At 37.0% G+C, this 21707-nt stretch overlaps 1 protein-coding gene across 3 annotated transcripts in view; it reads right to left on the bottom strand.

Moving 5' to 3' along the window:
• Nucleotides 1–21707, bottom strand: part of THADA (THADA armadillo repeat containing) — a 449835-nt gene that overhangs the window by 346726 nt on the left and 81402 nt on the right. For all 3 annotated transcript variants that reach the window (XM_056822946.1, XM_056823050.1, XM_056823006.1), the window contains one exon: nt 20338–20447. In XM_056822946.1, the coding sequence (XP_056678924.1) occupies nt 20338–20447 (110 nt within the window). The remainder of the gene's footprint in view (nt 1–20337; nt 20448–21707) is intronic.

Here is a 21707-nt window from a genome sequence, read left to right as displayed (position 1 = left end):
AAAGAATTATAGTCAAGATCACACAAGACCTGGTAGCTTCTACCACAAATGAAAGGAGATCTTGGAACAGAAAATTTCAAAAGGGAAGAGAGATAAGTTTAAAAGCTGAGTATATGACAGGGAAGAAAATGGCCCTTTGATGAAATAGAAGGTATTCGAGGATTTCTGGTGAAAATATCTTAGCTGGATAGGAACTTGGAAATAAATACAAAACAAGGGTTCAGAGAAACCTGAAAAGGTAAATTCATTTGAGTGATATGAAGGAGTTAACACTTTAATGGAGGAGAAAAAAACAAGTGTCCCTTCAGAACATTAATGTTCAGAGTTGTAATAGGTATCGAGGAAAATAAAATAAGAAAAATATAATATACTAAGGGCAGATTGATATTGAAAGTGCATTTATTCTGTACTAAAGATTTTAAGAGGGAGGAAAAAGGAATAAATTAGTATTGAAAGGAGCCAGAAAGGAATGGAACAATTTTCTTCTTGTGTTTTAAAAAAAAAAATTAATAAACCCTTACCGTCTTGGAGTCAATACTGTGTATTGGCTCCAAAGCAGAAGAATGGTAAGGGCTAGGCAATGGGAGTCAAGTGACTTGCCCACGGTCACACAGCTAGAAAGTGTCTGAGGCCAGATTTGAACCTAGGACCTCCTGTCTCTAGGCCTAGCTCTCAATCCACTGAGATACCCAGCTGCCCCCTCTTCTTGTGTTTTGCTAGATATATGGAAATACTCTTTTTATGGGGATCCTACCTATTTTTTCTCTGATTCATTTCAAATCAGGCTTTTCCAAAATTTAGGGCACATGTAATTCTGAACTCAATTTTCCTCTGCCCTATCACAAATCCTAGGTGTAAATGGTTACTTCCCCGAAAGATTCCTATCATTCTTACCCCCAGCAACCTCAGTTTCTCTCTGTTAGTAAGGATCAAATAAAAAACATAATGTCCCTCTTTTTTTTTATTCTTCTCTCTAAAAGATGAAATTATCATTAAGGAAAATCAAAAAGTTAACTTTTTGACTTTTATCAGAGATTTATCAGAGATTATCATAGATATCACAGAGATTACATAATCTAAAATAATGAGATCACAGATGTTCTGGGAGTAGTAGATTATCATTTCCTCTATGTGTGAAATTCTGTAGTGGATTTACTTACAAAAGAGCAACTGGAAAAAGGAAGGATATTTTAAAAAAATATAATTCCCAGATGATCCCTGATGATTCAAAGCTCTATGATTCCTCAGGAAGTGCAGCAGACAGAAGGATGGGTCTGGAATTAGGAAGACGTGAGTCCAAAACTGGCCTCAGATACTTACTAGCAATGTGATCGTGGACAAGTCTTTTAAACCTCTGCCTCAGTTTCCTCAACTGTTAAATGGAAGTTGTTGTGAAGCTCTGTCACGGGTTGCTATGAGGCATTTTTATGACTCAAAGCTCAAATGAGATAATAATTATAAAACAGTACAGTGCTTAGAACATAGTAAATAAATATTAACTATCATTGTCATCATTATTATTATTAAGTAACACTAATTAAGTATTAGCATATTTTAGAATACTCAGAAATCCCCAAGCAAAGATCATCTGCATATAACCACAATAGCAATAAGGAATAAGAGGGCCATGAAGTACATCTACCATATTCTGTTATAAGCTGGAAATTAAATTAGATGGCTTCAAAATTATGCAAGCCATTCAGTTCAGCAGATAACTGAAGCCTCTCGTCGCTGCTTCAGTGCTAGACCTGTGATTTGTTTCCTAGCTACTCATCTATTTCATTTTTCTGTCCAGGCATTCTGAGGTATACTCTGAGGGTGTGTGTATAGATAGATGTAGAAATAGATATGGGTGTATATATGGAGTTGTGTATATATATTCTCCTAAGGTATGCTCCATGTGTTTTTATATACATATATGAATATGTGTACAGATATATGTACATATGTATGCACATACATGTGTATAAATCTATATGCACATATCTGTGTGTATAAATATTTAAATATGTTCCATATATTTGATGGACTTTAGCCTAGCCATGTAATTGTCAGATTCAAAGACTCTCAGAACTAGAAGGTATTTTAGAAAGCATCCTTTCTAATTTTTTTATTTATTTTATATATTTATTATATATATTATTATTTTATTATCTAATTTTTATTTTATCTATATAAAATTTATTATATAAAAATTATCTAATTTCTATTAATGCTTTCCAACGTAATATCAAGAAAAATTCAAAGACTACCTAGAGGACATTAGATAGACTACTAGTTAGTATCTCTTAATTAAGAAAATACTTTATGGGGGTGCAAATGGGTAGCTCAGTGGATTGAGAGCCAGGCCTAGAGATGGGAGGTCCTAGGTTCAAATCTGGCCTCAGACACTTCCCAGCTGTGTGACCCTGGGCAAGTCACTTAGCCCCATTTCCCAACCCTTACCATTCTTCTGCCTTGGAATCAGTATTGATTCCAAGATGGAAGGTAACAGTTTAAAAAAAGAAAATACTTCATGACAAAAAGTCACTAAGAATGTGGTGTTTTGAAATTAATTTATATTTTCTTCATTATAATTACATCGACATGCTATTGAAAACATATGTGTAAAAGAATTTATTTAACATAGGCATAATGAAATGGTGAGTGCAGAAACATGGACTCAAGGATCTTTTGCAATAACCCTTTGGTTAGAAACCACTAATATAAACTAGTTCCATCATTTTAGAGAAGAAGAAACCTTCAACCCAGCAAGGTAAATGGTTTGCCCAATAACACCAAGGCACAGCCTGGACTACAACTTAAGGAATCTGCCCTATAATCCAAGGCTCTTCTGGCTATTCCACATTCCTTTTTCTTTTCTCATTTTTCACTCTCCTCCCATTTAGATGGTTTGCATTATTTTCTGACAAAATGTAAAGAAAACCAATTTAGAATCCAGAGTTTGCCCCAAGTCTTGACCTTAACAAAACAATGTGGGTTTACTTAAGTAGTGTATCATCATTATCTGAAAGAAAACAGTATACAGAGCAATCAGCTCAAGCCACAAAAGGAGAAAAAGTAAGAGCTTAAGAAGGCCATTCAGAGAAACATGCCATCAAAGCAAGAGTCCTTGCCAAAAGACCATACATCGCAGAGTAGGTGTGTATATATAAGCAAAGCAATGTTATACAGCTTTTTATAAATACTGGCTGACTATTGCAATTTAGCTGATAGTCCATGCTCCATTGATCACTATTTTCAAGCCAAAATTCTCTTTGGCAACTGAGATTTCATTCTCTTGCCTTTTGCTTCTGGAAAAGTAGCTTTTATTCATTCACTTACTTTTACTTGACTGTAACAAAGTACTTTTTAAAGGAAAATTCCTTAAAGGCATATCCAAATCTATTGGGTTTAAATATATTGTTTTGGAAAGATATTACAAAGCAATCAAAACTCTAGCATAGTTAGTAGAAATGAAACCTTGGTTGATGTCTAAGTAACTAAAATCTAAACTCTAAGTTCTCTAAGTCTTTCCTGTTCATGCATTTATTTCTGTTTTGGTGCTGGCTGTGATCATCACCTGTTATGAAAGAAACATACAGTCCATATGACCTTGCTCCCCTCAAAGAAAAAATAAAATTCACTCCTTGAAAATTGTCAAATATCTAATTCTTTAGTTTAGGCAAGAATACCTCCGATTTCTGAATTTGGCCCCTTTGAAGAACAATATATACAATGTTCAGCTCAATCTGATGTTAAGGATGAAAGTATAGGGACACATGGTGAAGGATGAGAGTAAAAGAAAGCATAGCTGAATGCATAATACATAGTTAAATGTAAAGGTTCCTCCCATAAAAGTGAGACCTCTCAGCAGGGAAGTGTTAGAAAGGAAGAAGGGAAAATATACTGAAAGTTAATCCAATAATTTCAGACTCCCTACAAAACTCTACCACTTTGATGTTGCTGCAAGTAATTCAATCTTTCTCCATCACCCACCAAAGTCCAGGGTTTTGTAAAGCAAACCTTTAGCTGCCTATAAAGTAAAAAACATTACAGAAGATTGACTTTGAAACAGAGGAGGTTACTCCCTTATACTTGGCAGCGACATCACCTTTTGGTCTGGCAGGAAAATTATTGTTTCAAGAAGCAGGTGGCCACCGAATGTGAGGAAAATAATGAAGCTTTACGAGGCAGAAAAAGGTGTTTGCTTTCACAAGCCACACACCCTAAACATACCTCATACAAGATCAAAAACCACTGGCTAAAGATGCCATAAAATCAAGCTAAGACACCAAGTGCCAGTTGGGAGTTAGGAGTGGGTAGGGGGCAACTTACAGGGGAGAGAGTAGATGTTCTGGGAATAGAAGTTTTCATCTATTTTAGCAGTCTGTCTTAGTCCATACCATTTAAGCACAAAAACTTCCACAAAATTTCGCCCCATTCCTTCCCTTCTAGGCTAACCCTGTAGCATGTACTTACCCTTCTGCTTGACCACCATCTTAATGTTTTTCATTATTTGACCTAGTACCATATTTGCACAAAGGGAAAAGTCGGTGAACATTTATTAAACTGGTTTTTGTGTTTGTGCAATGTTTTGTCATCTGACTGTGCACCTTTTATGCCTAATGCAGAAATCTTAGAACATAAATTCCCAGAGATTAGACATTGAGCACAAATTAACCACTTAACCTTTCTTAGATGGATTTTTATTTGCATCTTAGAGGGAATATTCCCAAATGATCCAGAGATGATAAATTTGTTGCATTACTGAGTTCTCAATTCTCTAAGTATGGAGTACTTGGGCAACCTTTTAAAATTGGTGCTATTCATTAAGATCCTCATTTTACAGAGGTGGAAACAGGCAAGTAAAGGTTTAAGTGACTTATCCAGGGTCACACGGCTAGGCACTGCATCTTAAAGAAAGGCATTACATGAGGTGCCGGTAAGGAACAAATGCATTGGTGTCATATGGGAATGGCCTGAGCAAAGAAATGGAGTTGTGATAAATGTGGAACTACTGGTTGAATCAGAGTGTAGAAGGGAGAGTAATAGTCATCAAAGGTGCAAAGATAGTTTGGATCCAGGTGGTGCAGGACTCTCATAGCTCAATAGTTTGAACCTAAAGGCAACAGGAAGGCAATGGAATTTATTAAGTAGGGAGTCGTATGTTAGATTTGTGATTATGATAAAGTACTACATTGGAGGGTCTGGGCAAATCAAGTGACTTAAGGCATTGATGTCAATTTGGAGCCTGTTTTAATAATCTAGTTAATAGGTTGGTGTTCTTTGAGGGTCTGAAGTAGGGTAATTTTGGCATAAGTAGAAAGAAGGAAATGGATGTGAAAAAGACTGAGAAGTAGAAATGGCAAAATTTGAATGAATAAAAAGGTGAAGGAGAGTAAGGAGGTCAGGATCACACCTATATTACAAACTGGAAATTTAGAAGAATGGCATTCCATTAATAGAAATTGTGATGTCTAGAAAAGAGGAACATTGGATGGGGGAAGATAATGAGTCCAATTTCAGGCATGTTGATTTTAAGATATCTCCAGAAGATTCTGTTTGAAATGTCCAATAGACAATTACTGATGTAAGACTGTAGCTCGGGGGGAAATGAAGTCTGAGCATACAAATCATTAGATCATGAGATCCTTGAGGGCAGGAACTTCATCTTTTGCTTTTCTTTCCATCCCTACCACTTAGCAGAGTGCTGAGTATTGTAAACCTTAAAATTTCTTAGACTTATGAATGTTGGAAATTTCCCCATTGGGAAATTTCATACTGGAAAAAATTTCCTACTGATAGTAAGAACTCTATTGGAATGTGAAACCCCTTGGCATGGGAGGATCTTTCTCCTCCCTACTTAAGACTACTTTAGGACAGAAACCTTTTGCTAAACAATGGAAAGGGCTTTGACCTATGCTTAAGCATAGAACAGGAAGTTCTTTGAGTCATGATTGATTTTAGAATTGATACAATAGAGATACTTGGAATGACAGAACCAGGTCTTGGAACTTACAATCTCCACCCTACTCAGAGTAACAGGATTTAGGAAGGGCTGCAGCAAAGATCAAGATTTAATTATTTGAGAATATGACCTTCAACAGACATGTGCAAAGGGGGGCAGACCTCTGGGCAGTCCTGGGTTAAGCTAGAGCCACCATTGGCACAGGGGAGGAGAGTTTCTTGCTCTGAGAGGTTTTGCTCTGAGTAGGTTTTACTCAGAGGGGTGGCTCTGAAGGAGGACTGAGGAGGTTGCTCTGTTAGAGGACGGAGGAGGTTTTCCTCTGAGAGGTTTGGCTCTGAAGGAGTCTGGAAGTAGAGGCCCCTGAGACTGTTTCTCCATTTTGGTCACGTGAGTGATAGGGACTGATCTCTTTTCTTTGCCTCAGCTATCTAAGGGCTTGGGCCAATGTCGTCCCAACCTAAGGAGAGGGGGTATTTAAGTCCTATTCCTTTCTCTCCCCTTTCTCTCCCCCCTCTCTCTCTCTCTCTCTTTCTCTCTCTCTCTCTCTCTCTCTCTCTCTCTCTCTCTCTCTCTCTAATACCTTTCTTCCTCCTGTTTGTAATTAAAAACTCCAAAAGGTTGACTGCTGACTTGAGTTTTCATTTAGGAATTACATAGCTGAATTCCTTGGCGACCTTAAATTAATATATATCAGTCTTTTAAAGTGATTTCGATATCACAGTATATAGTGGGCACTTACTAAATACTCATTGGCTAACTGATAAAAATGTGGAAGTTATCTGCATAGGTCATCCTTGAATCCATGGTAGTTCAAGAGGTCACTAAGAGAAAAGAAAGAGAGAAGAGAAGGCCCAGGATATCTTGAGGAAAGAGAGAGATTCTATGAGATGGAGGGAAAGATGGAGCACATTTAGAATATGAGTTGTAAAATAGAAATTTGAACCCTGGACTTCAATCCCCAGAAGTCCTTGGTACTTCCCAGAATTCCCTATAATCTCACCTGAGTCCTCACCTGAGTGCGAGAACACAATTTAGTATTTAAAGGGCTCTCTGCCTTCCAAGCTCTCTCTTCTTCCACTTCTAAGCACACCATCTCTCTACTCGGTATGTAAGATATAGTAAGTGAATTGTGAATAGGCTAATGAGCCCTAGGCACATGCTTTTCTTATTTTGTATTTTCTTATTTCCTTGATTTCTAATAATCTTTAACAAACCTCATAAAATATGATATTTTTATCAGTAGAGACTAATTTAATTTTTACTGAGTGTCAGATACAGAGACAGGAGATGTAAGGCCATATGCGAGAAAGGGAGATATCAGTTTGGACCGAAGGATGCAAAAAAGAGAAATAATGTCCAATTAATTTAGATAGTTTGGAGGTAGATGTTTAGGGTTTTAAAAGCTAAATAAGAGTTTGTATTTTATCCAAAATTTGAATGAAAATGACTTTGGCCACAATATATATTTTGTTAGATAATAAACTTTATAAAATATCATACTTGAAGTATTGGACATTAATTTAAATCTTACATTTCTCTAGTCCACCCTATATATTGTGGCCAAAGTCATTTTCTGTACATGTAGACATGACTATGAAACATTTCTACTCAGTCAAATTGTGGTTGCCATAAATGTAAGATTTAAATTCAAGTATATTTTGTAAAGTTTATTATCTAACAAAATAGAATCAGAGGACTAAGTTTTTCTACCTGCTCAAAAAGCCTGCTCCACCAAAGCCATGACAGGAAGACAAGAGACCAAGAGATGGAACTCCACAGAATTTATATCCTATCTACATCAGCACATAACAACAGGAAGAGAGTGGGGTGCTGGGAATCATAGTTTTTTTAGGGTAACAGATTCTAATTACCTAGAAATGACTGACTTGAAGCAGAGAGAACAATAAGAGTAGATAAGAGTGCCTGGCCTGGAGTAGGAAGACTCCTCTTCCCAAGCTCAAATCTGGCCTCAGATACTTACTAGCTATGTGACCCTGGACAAGACACTTCACACTGTTCGCATCAGTCTCCTCAGGTATAAAAAGATTTGGAGAAGGAAAAAGCAAATCACTCCAGTATCTTTGCCAATAAAACCCAAAATCGGGTCACAAAGAATCAGACACAAATGAAACAACTTAACAAAACCACAATTATCTAGCTAAAAAGATTTGGCCTTGGACAGGAAAAGGGCCGCTTCATTGTCATGGACTCAGGAAAAGGAGGAGAGAGCTGGAGATATTAAGAGGTTTTGAGATGAAGAGGAAGGGATAAAAGGAAGCTCCCATCAAATGACCTCAGTTTTCTCCTTAAAGTACAGATGAGGTGCTCAGCTGAGAGATGGGGCTGGGGGAAAGTGTGGGAGGCTTGACCAAAGAAGAGAAGGTTTGGGAAAGTTTTTGTGTGGTATAAGATAATCCAAAAGGGATGAATGAATGCATTGCTTTGTTGTAGTGAGGGCCCCACTGAAGTTGGATCATGTGAATTTATAATAGAAGCAGTCAGCACAGTTCTCCCACTTATATTCAGCAGCATGTGAAAGGGAAGGAAAGAAGAAGATATAATTTAGGAATGAGGTCTGGCAGTGAATAAGTTGTGATAAGCTAATTTAGGACAGGGATTTGGGAGTAGAGAACACTGTAGAGTTGAAAGGGCTAAATAATGGATCGAGGAGATTAGAGAAGGAAAGAAATTAAGTCAGAGCAGAGGTTAATAGCCTATGAAAGTACTGGGGTCTGGGATAATACTGTATAGGTTTTTTGTGAGGTTACTTTCTCAGTTTGCTATTCAACCAACACCCCTAATCTACCCCTTCAGGGAAGTGAGAGGTCCACAGGTGTTATACATGGCACACGTCCTCAGATTTCCTAAATATATTCCTAAATACTTTCCCCTCTCAAAAAAACCCATTAGTCCTATGGAATGGTATTGGGGTTTTGGGGGGGGGATGGATATGGTAAACACCAATAAAAATAAAAAGAAATCACTGATAACTTTTGGGAGAATATTTTTAAATGAATGGTGAGGTTGGAAACCAGAATATAGGAAGTTTAAAAGAGAGTGAGAAGAGAGGAAGAGAAAGCACTGAGTATAGATAGCTTTTTCAAGTTTAATCATAAAGGAAGGAGATATAGGAGCCAGCTGGTGGGAATGATAGGATCAAGTGACTGTTTTTTAAAAGATATTATGGTTCCTTTTATAGTACTGAAAATATACATTAAGGTTGGGACTGTGTAATAATATTAATATATAGTATTTTATGGTATACATGTTAGTTGCTTTAAATGTGTTCTTCCTATGCAGCTCTGATTTCAGGATGCCAGTAAATCTCTTAAGTATTCAGTCGTGGCATTCTCTTTGACATCTTTATGCTTGATTTGTCTTGCCTGGAGGAGTTCTGTATTTGTATGTATTTTCAACATCTATTGTTTCAATTGGACTAAGAGATTCAAGTTCAGCGTCTTCAGACTCTATCTTTCCTTGGCATACGTTCAGAACTTTACACAAATTGAATCCAAAAGACACCATATCATTGGTGAAAAATTCCACATGATGAAGGAACTTAATTTGTTTTTGGTGGAGTCAAATTATATGTCATCCCTGGACATTAAGTGATTAATAAGATGTTTTGGGTTGATACTTCCTCTACCTTAGAAGTCATACTTCATTCTATTTAAGAGAGACGATAATGAATTCAAGGCTAGGCAAACCCATAATGGGTTTAAGCTCTCTCAGTCAAAAATGTCATATCTGATGTCACCTCTTCTAAATATTACTAAGTCGGTGTCATGTACTAACTAGAAAAATTGTTGCTGATGCTGAATTATTTTGTTCTCTGTGCTATTTTGGCTTAACCTTTTTTAATTTTTTTTTTCAATGGAAGATGAACAGAACCTAGAATTTCCAATATCCTATTGTTTTTCCAGATTCCTTTCTGTATATTACTTTTAATTAGGAGATATGGCACACAAGTTTCTACTCTGTATACAAATTAGATATTGCTGTAATTTTCTATTGCCTTTCCACCAACCTTCTCTAGTTCTCTTGAGACACTTTAGACAGAGGGCCTTACGAGGTCCCTAAGAGGTCTTCTTTTCATCCTATGATTCTTACCATAGCAACAACTATTTCACACCATGCTATGGGCTGGCCCTGAAACATTTTTATACTTTGTCAAATACTATAGAAAAATGCATTTTCTTTTGATGGTTATTACAAATACTAGCTTTGGGGAATTACTCTTTGGGTATATAATTGATCTTCTAGTTTAACTCATGTTATAAAACTGAAAGGAGAGAAAAGGTCCTTGAGAATTCCAATCCAAGTATCTCCATCACTTTTTCAAAATTCTTTGAGATATTGCTGCTCTTTTTATCACTTATTTTGTTATTTAATATTAAGGTAGCTGGGTGGCACAGTGGATAGAGTGCCAGTCCAGGAATCAGGGGGTCCTGAGTTAAAATCTGGTCTGACACTTACTAGCTGTGTTACCCTGGGCAAGTCACTTGACCCCATTTGCCTCAGTTTTCTTATCTATAAAATGAGCTGGAGAAGGAAATTGCAAACCCTCCAGTATCTTTGCCAAGAAAACCTCAAATTGAGTCACAAAGAGTCAGACATGCCTAAAAATGACTAAACAATGACAACATAATTTCTATAGGTAAAATTTTCAACAAATTTAGAACCTTCAATTTTTCCTGCTTAAGATTTTAATAATGTCTCTCTTATTTTGTTAAATATAGTTTATGTATGAAGTTCTTCATTTTTTGACCAACAGGTCAACAACAAATTATTGTGTTATTTGAAACTAAGGATACTGTAGACAAAAAGCACTATGAAACTCCAACTTATCACCTGTGCGATTGTTTCCAATTTTGTTATGACGTAGAATATTAACGCATAATGAATTTAGTCATGTTTCAATCCCTTTCCCATACACCAATAGTTTATTTCCTTTAGTTAGTAGTAAGTCTATCAGCTAACTGAATGAATAAAACAAAAAGTATTTAAGTACTCACTATGTGCAAAGAACTATGCTAAATACTGTGGATACAAATAGAAAAGATAGTCTGCTCTCTACATATAACAAGGGTTTAGTTTCAGAGCAGATAGAAATGCCTGGTGGTACATAGGATGCAGAATCAAAGCAGATAATAATGAGAGTTTTTAGAGGGTTTTTTTCTTCATTAGTTAAATCATATCCATTTCTTTTGTTCAACCAGTTGACAGTATAGGGACTTTCTTTGGGGGTGAAAAATTTCTTCTTTGGATCTTTAATAGCTGGGACTGCTGAGAAGATGTGAGATTGCAGCACCTGGAGAGGTGGTTTCCAGATGGGTCTCTATCAGTATATTGCTTTCTTGGATAACAGCTGCTAAAAGCAAAGATGGGGGGTGGTGCTGCTGCTATTTCTGGGTACAGCGTCCTAGGCTATTTCTACCTTGGGCTGAGAGGAGGAGATAGTGACGGTGGTGGTTGTTGGCTGTTCCTTGGGCCACCTGATGCATTGCCAGCAGGATGGATATTAACATTGCTGACTGTCTCCACTGTATCTCCTCTTCTTAGCGTACCACAATACTAAGGAGCGTGCCACTCACCCCCCTTTCTTCCGTATCATGTTGACCTTTAGGGGAGTTTCTAGTTGGGTCAGCCTGCAACCCTGTTTCACCTTGTCTCTATCTTAGCCTCCTAGGTCCAGTTCCGTCGCAATGGCTGGAGTGCTAACCCAATAACGGTATTGCCAGAGTCCTGTTGGCCAGCATTTCAAGGCTCCTGCCAGGCTTTCACAGCTACCTTAGCATCCTTAAGGCATATACATTTTCCACTGTAGATCACCCTGGCTGGCATTCCATGATATTGGCATTTCCTCCCTTCAAGACATGGACAGTAGATTGGACTTTAAAGAGATTGTCCATATAAGCATTATCTGTGTTACCATAGCATTAGAAAGAATAACCTGAAACGTGCTCCAGTGTCTGAACACCCCATTTATATTTCATCTTGGTCCATCATGCCGTGCCTCACAAACCAGCCTAACCCAGGGACTTTTTAAAAATAGATACTGCTTGATATCTGTATTTCAATATAACTGACCTTCTTTGCAAGCCTATGCATTTCATTTTAAGCATTTTGAAACATGATTCCAAGAAGGGGTCCATGGGTTTCCCCAGACTGTCGCCCAACAGGGGGTTCAGGACACACATAAAAGGTTAAGAACCCCTGCTCCAGCTAGAAGAGATCACTGTATGAGGAAAAACCCAGTGGGTCTGATCGTGTTTCTGTGAGAACAAAGGAACTGAGCAACAGAAATGGAAACCTCAAATACTCCCTAAGAAAAAGGCAACAAACCCTCAGTGTTTGTTTTGGTTCCCTGTCACAGCTAGCACAACTCAAGGTTTAGCAAGGAAAGGGAAAAGATTCTCCCAGAGGCACAGCCACTAGCTTCTCATGCCAGCTCTATATAATTACTGATAACGGCCAAGGGGAATTCCTACCTCACTGCTTTTTTTGCCAGCTATTGTCCCTCTGTGGAAATGCAGACAGCTCAGTCTGGGTTTCTCTTTTGTTTGATTTTCCTACCTGAGTCCAATATAAAACATACATATAGTTATCCTTTGGGTCCATCCCCCAAGTATGGTTTTCCTTTAAGGGACTGAAGGGTCTTCATAAACTAGGTACTTACTAAAAGACATTAATCCACAAAATACTCAGAGGAGGACAGTTTAGCAGCACTGAATAACTTTGACTAAAAATAAATAAAGTTCTAACTTCCCCTAACCTTTTATATCCAAAAAGCCCCAAACTTTCCCAATCAGAAATTAGAAAGCGCAGATACTACCAACAGAATTTTTAGATGTAGAAGGGGCCTTAGAAATCACCTAGTACAAACCTCTCCCTTTTCAAAGGAGGAAATTGAGGCACAAAAATCCCAAATAGAATATTCAGAGCTAGAATGGGCCCTAGAAATTACCTAGTACAAACCTCTCCTTTTGCAAAAGAGAAAATGCACAAAAACCCCAAATAGAATTTTCAGAGCTAGAAGAGGCCTAAGAGATTATCTAGTACAATACTGTCCTTTTTCAGAGAAGGAAATTGGGGCAAAATGAGATTAAGTGAAATGCCTGATTATCACAAATCAAGTTAGGGAAAGACAAGGTATTGAAAATAGCCATTTAAAATACATGGTACATTGTGATTAAAAAGTCCATCATCGACCTAGTAGGCTACCGTGTGGTTGTGTGGAGGTGATCCTACATTCTTGAAGGCTACTCCAATAGAACAATATGTCTGAAAAGGCTTCAATTACAGGCCTAGCAACTAGATTATTTATCTACCGTCTAAAGAGTCATCTGGCTATTTAAGAAAACCAAGGATGAGAAGTCAGGTCTGATCATGTCACTCCTATGTTGACTAAGCTCCAGTGGCTTCCTTTTGCCTCAAGATTGATGAAAGGACATGTAAGGAGGTAAAGGGAGGAGGAATGGAAAATTTTGAGTGCAGAGTTGGTGCTTTGAAATCTCTACTGAAAGTAATAGACTGAGAAGTGCAGGCCAACTAACAAGTGTAACCTCAGCTCTGGCAACTGGTCCTGGGGCCCCTGGTTTCAGTCAGGAGCAGATCCCTGAAGCAAATTACCATTCTATAAACAGGTTAGGTCGACTTCTATCCACAGAAGCAATCTCCCTTCTAGTGGGTATGGGTTCTAAGATAAGCATAAAACCCACAGAGTGAAATCAAATTACATGTGCTGTACACTCAACTAATTGGTCGTTAAAGTCCATTTTGTGCCAATCAATCAAGTGTACCATCCATAAAGTGGCTTTCCACCATCTTCAAGCAAAGATTCATCACCCCAGAGTGGGATAGCTGAGAGCCAGTTTCTGCTGACTCCTGATTAGGTATATTACTTGAGTTAATTGAAAAAATTTTCCTTCATTTCCTCAAACCCCACCAGTGTGTTTATTTCTCCTAACTTAAAGACATTTTCCAATCTCCATCTGTTTTCTAAAATAACTTCTTTTTCATTCTTTTGGGCTTCATTCATTCATTCATTCTTTGGTCAAGTAATATGTTTATTATTTCAAGTTTTACGTTTATTATTTCAAATTACACTAAACACTGACAGATGTGTAGGGTGTGTGCATGCATGTGCATTTTTTTAAAAAAGGAAACATAAATACTGAAGTGAGGGAAAAAATTTAAGCCTTAGAAATTATTTACCCAACTGAAACCCACTGTAAACGGTGCTTATCAGTAAAGACAATCTCAATCTCCACTTATACCACCCTGCCCCAACCTCCGCCCCCCCCCCCAAATCTGTTAAGGTTAGCTACAGACAAAAAAACAGGGGACTACTTAGGAGTCTTAGCTTGAGGCAGAAGCAATAATAGCAGTGACAAAATTAAATTAAATTATCAATTTGGAGTCCAAAGGGAATCTTGGGAAGAATCACTAGATACCATGGATTAAATAGGGAGTAGAAAGAGACATGAGTGGCACATATATTTAGTTCCCAACTGGATTTTTTCCCCAGTTGGATTTTGTAAAGTATTTAATAAAAATATACTTTTAGATCAAGGAGGGAAATTAGCATAAGCAATTCTTGGTCTGTGCCAATAAAGATAGGTCCCAGATTTTTCACTGAGAACAAGATTTCTAAGTCTTTAAACAGAAAGATAAAGATATCATCATTTTTTAAAAGAAATTATCTTGTTTCCAGAAAATTGGTACATAATAGTACATAAAAGGGCATAATATTGTCTCCAACTATTGGGGCAAACTAAAGAAGGTATAAACTAAGAAGACTGCAGACTGATACAGACAAGTCACTAGATAGGAACATGCACACAAGAAAAAGATTGTAATTTACATATGTCAAAGCATTTAAGTTCTAGTATGTTTGTCCAAATGATTTTACATTATAGGCAGTAATTTTCAGTCGTGTCAGATTCTTCATAACTCTATTTGGGATTTTCTTGGCAAAAATACTGAAGTGATTTGCCATTTCCATCTCCAGCTCATTTTATGGATAAGGAAACTGAGGAAAACAGGATTAGGTAATTTGCCCAGGGTCTCACAGATAACAATTGTCTAAGGCTAGATTTGAACTCAGGAAGAGTCTTACTGATTTCCAGGTCCAGCATGCTATTCATTGCACCACCTAATTGCCTCTTAAGTTTCCCTCAGTCCTTTCAATTCCAATTAAATACTGAAACATAAAATGGATTTTTAAAAATAAAATGTACAAAATGCTAAATGCACTGCAAACTAAAACACCTCTTATATGGACATGTTTTTAGCAAAAAGAAATAAGAATAAAGGTTTGAGAAAGATGTAGTTGCCTTTCTTTTAGAATGGATGGTCATTTTGAACTTGATTTTTCAGTACAAATATAATGCTTCATGCTTTTTTCTTATCAAACTTCATGTTCTTCAGAGATGTAGTCTTTTCTTTCTTAGTAAGGTGGAGAAAAAGTGATTTCAGCATTGATCTATTTCAATTTGCAAAAGTTGAAGTTCAACTGGTGAATTCTTCATGCTAGATTTAAATGGCAGGAGCTATTGACTAATTAATTCAGATTCTGGCATTTCTTTTGTCAAACTACAATACTGTAATCTGGGGTCTCCAAGATTCAATCAGTCAGTCTTGGTTTTCCATGATGGAAAATTTGCTCTACTCCAATAGTTAATTTTTTTCTAGTTGATGCTACAAAAATGGCTGTCTTGACTTTGAAAAAATATCTGCTGGCTTCCTGACTGGTTACATTACATTTCAGTAAACCTCAGGAAGATAGACTGGGTTCCATATGAAAGTATAAATCATACATTACTCTGATACATCAATAATGAGGAGTGAATATCTATTGGCTTATCTATTCCTACTCCCACTTCAAACTTGGTGCTGTGCTAAAAGTTATTCTGCTGTTTCAAGTTCTTTGGGCTTTTCAATCTTTCAGTCAGTCAACATGCATTTATTAAGGATTTAATCATATTTCAGATACAATGCAAAGGTAAAAATCAGCCTTTGTCCTTGTAACATTCCAGGGAGTGAGACAACATGTAAATAACCAAGTACACAGAAAATATATGCAGAGTAGAAATAGGTAATCTGAAAGGGAAAGGAATTAGCAGCTGGGGGACCAACAAAGACCTTATAAAAAAGGTGAGCATGGAAGAAGTCAGGGGAACAAAGAGGTAGAGGTAAGGGAGTGGCACATTCCAGAGACAAGCAGCACCAAGTCTGAAGACCTCCAAGTAGAGAGGATGGGGGAGAGGGAAGAAGGGGTAGGAAGGCTGGAAAAAACCAAAACAAAACAAAGTTAGCTTCCCCTTCAGATACAAATCATAGGCTCCACTTTAGAGAGTGGGAAAATGTTTCTGAATGTTTTCATGGAGGAAAGAATGGAGACAGGGCTAGTTAGACCTGTGGTTTTTTTGGGTAGAGGGTACTCTGCTGAAATTTGTAGACTTAGTAATATATACAGACTCCTGGAGGGGAAGTGACTTGCACTGGGTCACATCCAATTTAGCCAGAGATGAGACTTCAGTGCATTTCTTGGTAGTTTCAAGGACAGTTCTCTATCTACTATGCCATGCTGGATCACTTCATGGGGAAAAAAAAATAATGATCATCATGATGAAAAAGGAGAAAGTCACCAAGAACCTAAGGAAGTTGGAAACAGACAAGCAGATATATAAACTGCATGATGAAATTTATATGTGAATCTATGATTACATTGCCTTCTAAAAAGTGTCCAGTATATATAAGGAACAATAAAAATGTCTGTTGAGTTGAAGAAAATCTAGTAAAAGGCACTGTAATTGGCTAATACTGGCACTGCAGAATCCTAATTAAATGCCTACCCATGGTCAAGTCTAAGCATTTTCATTTTGATTTTTTTCATCCTTTAAGAATGAAAATATGAACTGTTTCCTTTCTAATAAGAAAGCATTCAATATTTAAAAAATAGATTCTTCAATATCCTTTTTTTTATGAAGTCAAAACTTTGCTTTTTTCATGTATGGTTTTCAAAATACAATTAAAAATATGCCTCCTATTTCTATTTGTTCTTTGCTGATTGTTTAATTGTGAAGACAGTTTATATTTGAAGGCATTCTGAATAATCCTATTAAAAACCAATTCAAACAAATGCTGTTCATGTTTAACTCTTCAGTGATTTACTCATTAATCTCTTTAAGTGTTTCCTCTTTAACACAGCTGTAGTTCAAGTAAAGGCCAACAACTGGCCTCAATTTCAGTGGATTTTCATGATCTCTTAAGATTTCTTGATGCAAACTTCTTTTTTTTTAAAGTTCTATACGTAAACAATTTTCTCATAGCTTAGGAGGCTTGTAAAAGGCTATCAAAGGGAAAACCAATAGCAACCAATTTTCTTTTAAAAATGAAAACTAAACAAAAGAAAGCCACACACACTGAAAAGATGTTCTCTGCTAAACATTCTGGTCAGCAGGTTTGAAGTATCTCCAAGGAAATCATGACCCACTTAGTGCAGACATAGCAGCCGAGACCTAATAACATATTAGTCAAAAACAGTCAAGGAGCAGACCAGGACTTCTGAGTGGCCCCTCTAAGGGGAGGTCTAGGAAAATGGGGCCACATTCTCTCCCCTCAACCATACCTCTGTCCATCCAAGACTCTCTCACGTCCACTGTGCAACAAAAGCCCAAGGCTCAGTGCGGGTCTTATTATCCTACTCTTTCTGGGTTTCAGTTTCCTTATCTTTTAAATGAGAGAGCTAGAAGACACCACTAAGATCCCCATCCAGCCCTAAACCCATGCCACTATGCTCTCTCCTTAAGATAAGCCATATTTCCTTGGATTTGACTCTAACCTCGATGCTTATGACTCTCCCATCTATATCTCCAAATTCTTATGTCCACATGGGGACTATACATTTCCACTTGAATGCACAGCCATCATCACTAACTAAATATGCCCCAAACTAAATTAATCCCCCTTCCAACTTCTCTGTTAATGTGCAAACATTTTTGCAGTCGGACAGATCTGAAAATTGAAGACTTCATACATCTCTTTCCTTCATTATCAAATCCACTGGTTAAAAAGTCCTTTTTTTTTTCACTGAAAGAATAGTGCTTGTCCCACGTTCATTTTGTTTTTTAGACTGTAAGTGGCATAAGAATAATGTTTTCTACTCAATCTTTTCCTTTCCATTGTTGCTGAAATGATCAAAAAGTATCAAAGCTGCTGCCCTTGACTGTAACCTCTCCCATGTCTAATGAATGAGTTAATTAAATTTCTATTTATGAAGTATTGGATATTTATAAATGCATTACATTAGTGAAGGGGAAAAAGAGAGAGAAAGAAGGATAATTATTATTTTTATCCTTTATTCCCCTGTTCAAAACCCTTCCATGTTTCCCCGTTCCCTATTCTATGGAATCTAAATTCAGGTCTGGTTTCATGCCTTCTTCACCGTTACTCCCTAAAACATCACTATAGTCAAACAAACTTCTTCACACTTTCGAGAACATGCTTTAATAAATTCTACCTCCCTTAATCTTGCTTTTGGCGTTACTCTCTCATGGAACGCCCTCCTTTCCTCTCTCCGCCTCCTTAAAGGCTGGCCATCTTTCAAGGAACAGTCAAATGTCCACTTCTTCCAGGAAGCCACCTCTGACCACAACAGCCCTCATTACTGTCCTCCGCCCCTAACTCTTGTGGTACACAGAGTGGCTACCGCATAATTTGTTGTGTCGTTCAGTCGTTTTCAGTCACGTCTGACTCTTGGTGATCCCTGGTGGGGTTTTCTTGGCAGAGATACTGGAGAGCTTTTACATTTCCTTCCATAGCTCACTTTACAGATGGGGAAACTGAGACAAAAAGGGTCATACAGCTGGAGCCTGAGGTCAGATTTGAAGTCACAAAGATAAGTCTCCTACCTTGTGCCACTTTGCTGCCCCAACCATATAATTTAGCTTGTAATAATAAATTGTTCTATATCATTTGCTCTTGTTTCCCATCTATTCAGTTCTAAATCCCCAGCTAAGTTCATGTTTTACACTTCTTTGTATCTCTGCCACCTATCACAATCCTTGGAGATGGATGTTCTTATGCCTGATGCATATAGGAGAGGGACACAGATTGACCTCATTTCCCAGACAGAAGAAAGCACCCATTAAGAACCTGCTATTTACCAGGCACTGGGCTGAACATTTCACAAGAATTATCTCCTTTGATCCCTATAACAATCCTAGGAAGTAGGTGCTATCGCCATCCCCATTTTATGACTGGGGAAACTGAGGCAGGCAGAGGTGAAATGATTTGCCCAAGGTCACATAGTAAATGCCTGAGGCAGGATTTAAACTCAGGGTCAGTATTCTAGCCAGGGTACCACCCAGCTGCCTCTACAGTGAGGCATCATTACAGGTGTGTGATAATGGAAAGTAAGTCAGCTTTATTGAAAAAAAAAGAGTCAAAATATCTTTGAGAATCAGCCATTTAATGGCAAGTGTGTTTTGTTTAATAAATTACTATTTAGAAAACATTCTGTGCTACCATAACAGCTAATATATTTTGCAAATGTTTTTAACAGGAGTGTGAAAAATGTTTAGAAAATGTTCATAGGGTAGATGTCTTAATAGCCCAAAATAAAATGTTTGCTAAGGCCACAATACTGGCAAAAATCTGCTTCATTTCAAAAGGTTTCCAGGCAATGGAAATGTTTTCCTGGAAAATACTACCTTTTATTTGGAAAACACTTGCCAGTGAACACTTAGTCATTAAGTAATTTAAGGTTTCCTCCACCAGCTTTGTAGGAAAGGTGCTATATGAATAAAAAAAAGTCATTAAATAGAATGTCAAAAACATGTACCTTTTTAACAAGATATATTAGGCCTACCTAAGTATTTTTCCAGTCAGAGGAAAAAAAAATATTATTCAACCTACTTACTGCTCATTTAAAGATTCCTAGAGAATAAACTCCTGAAGGTAAACTTACTCAATTGCTAAGTGTTTCTCTGCCTATAATAGACACACACGCACACTCTCTCTCTCACACACACACAGAGCAATGCTTTATTCCAAATACCAAGTAATTTTTAAACAGACCAAACATTCAGTTCATTCACTGAAAAAAAAATAGTAATTTGGGAGCTATTTTTAGCAGAATCTTCATGTTGACTTCAAATACACTTTCAAGGACAGCACTGCAAAGTTTGGACATTTCACTCAAACATCTGTAGCAGGCCTTACAATAAGACTTAAGAAAATAATTTCTTCTGGAAGTGTTCTAGCCAATTAAAGTGCATTCTTGCAGACACTAGAACATAGAACTATAAACTCTTCATTTAAATGGCTCATATGTTAGTTCTATAAAATGTATACACAAGGAACATTTGTTTTGTTTTTACCTGGATAGGACTTGAGTTAGCTTCACAAAGCCAGTGTAAGCTAATTCAAATGCTCCTCTGTGTCTGGATTGTAAAAGGTGTTGTTTGAAGTAGTTTCCTATATTCTTCACCTAAAAAAAAAAATTAAAAATACATATGTGATTTGCATGTATACATACATTTACATCCTCATTATAACCTAAAACATAAACCCCAGATATCAACATATTTTACCAAAATCACATCAACTATCCCCATTGGGGCAAATGCCAAAACTATAGGAAGATATAAGATAGCCATGCTCAGAAATCAAAGGTATAAATGGAATTAATTTATAGAGAAGTGAGGGAATTCTAACTAACAGCAGTCATTTAAAACTGGGGTCCTTAATATGGGATAAATATTATAAATGGGATAGATTTATATATATAAATAAATGGGATAGATTTGAGGGGATCTGAGAACTTCAAAAAAAATATTTTGACAATTGCATTTCAATATAACTAGTTTCCACTGAAACCTATGAATTTTATTTTGTTTATTTGCAATATTGTTGTTTGTATAACTTGTAATACAAATAATTTATCTGTAATATTTTATTTGTATTATTTGTAATAATAAACTTTATTTATTATTAATGACCTGGTTCTCAGAAGAAGTCCATCACAACAAAAAAAGTGAAGAAATCTTGATTGTAAGAATAATAGCCCAAAGAAAACTGGCTTCAATTTATCAGTCCCCTGAAAAAGGATGGAGCTCTGAATTTACTAGACTGCCTTTGAGCAATATCCTACCATTCAGTCTGTCTGTACCTATGGGTGAGACCAGAAAGATAACTATGGTTTTCAAGTTAAACAAGCTCTTTGATTTATAACTATTCAAGTAAAGTGCAGTGGTACAACTCAAGGTTATTTAAACTCGTCTGTGACTTTTAAAATTTTGTAATAGGCAGACATCTCCTCCATCATCTCCTTCTCCCCATCCTCCACCTACTCTGGGGAGAGAGAGAAATCGGGAATTACCCAAGTCCGAATGATGACTAAAAAATCCATCAGAAATTATAATGACTTCTTCAACACCAGAAATGTACAAAAAATTAGCCAAAAGTCCATGGGCAAAGAGGAGCCACTAACATAAGCAAATAAAAAGGTAGTCCTGGGGCCAAAGATATATGTTGCTGACACCTGTACTTGGAAACAAGAGTGGAGGACTCCTATGAAGAAGTACCAGGATAGTAGGAATCTCTCAGTGTGGAAGGGACCAGAAGCAACAGGAACCGTGTGGTTGTAGTAGCAGCATTTATCCCAGGACATACTGGGCCCATCTGTCCTGAGATGCCAGAGAAGACACTGAAGTTCCCATTCACTAAATCTCAAAGATTCAGTAGAGGG

Source organism: Monodelphis domestica, chromosome 1 (assembly GCF_027887165.1).
Source record: "Monodelphis domestica isolate mMonDom1 chromosome 1, mMonDom1.pri, whole genome shotgun sequence".
NCBI lineage: Eukaryota > Metazoa > Chordata > Mammalia > Didelphimorphia > Didelphidae > Monodelphis > Monodelphis domestica.
The sequence above is the reverse complement of the archived record's forward strand: the minus strand, read 5'-3'. Positions and strand labels throughout refer to the sequence as shown.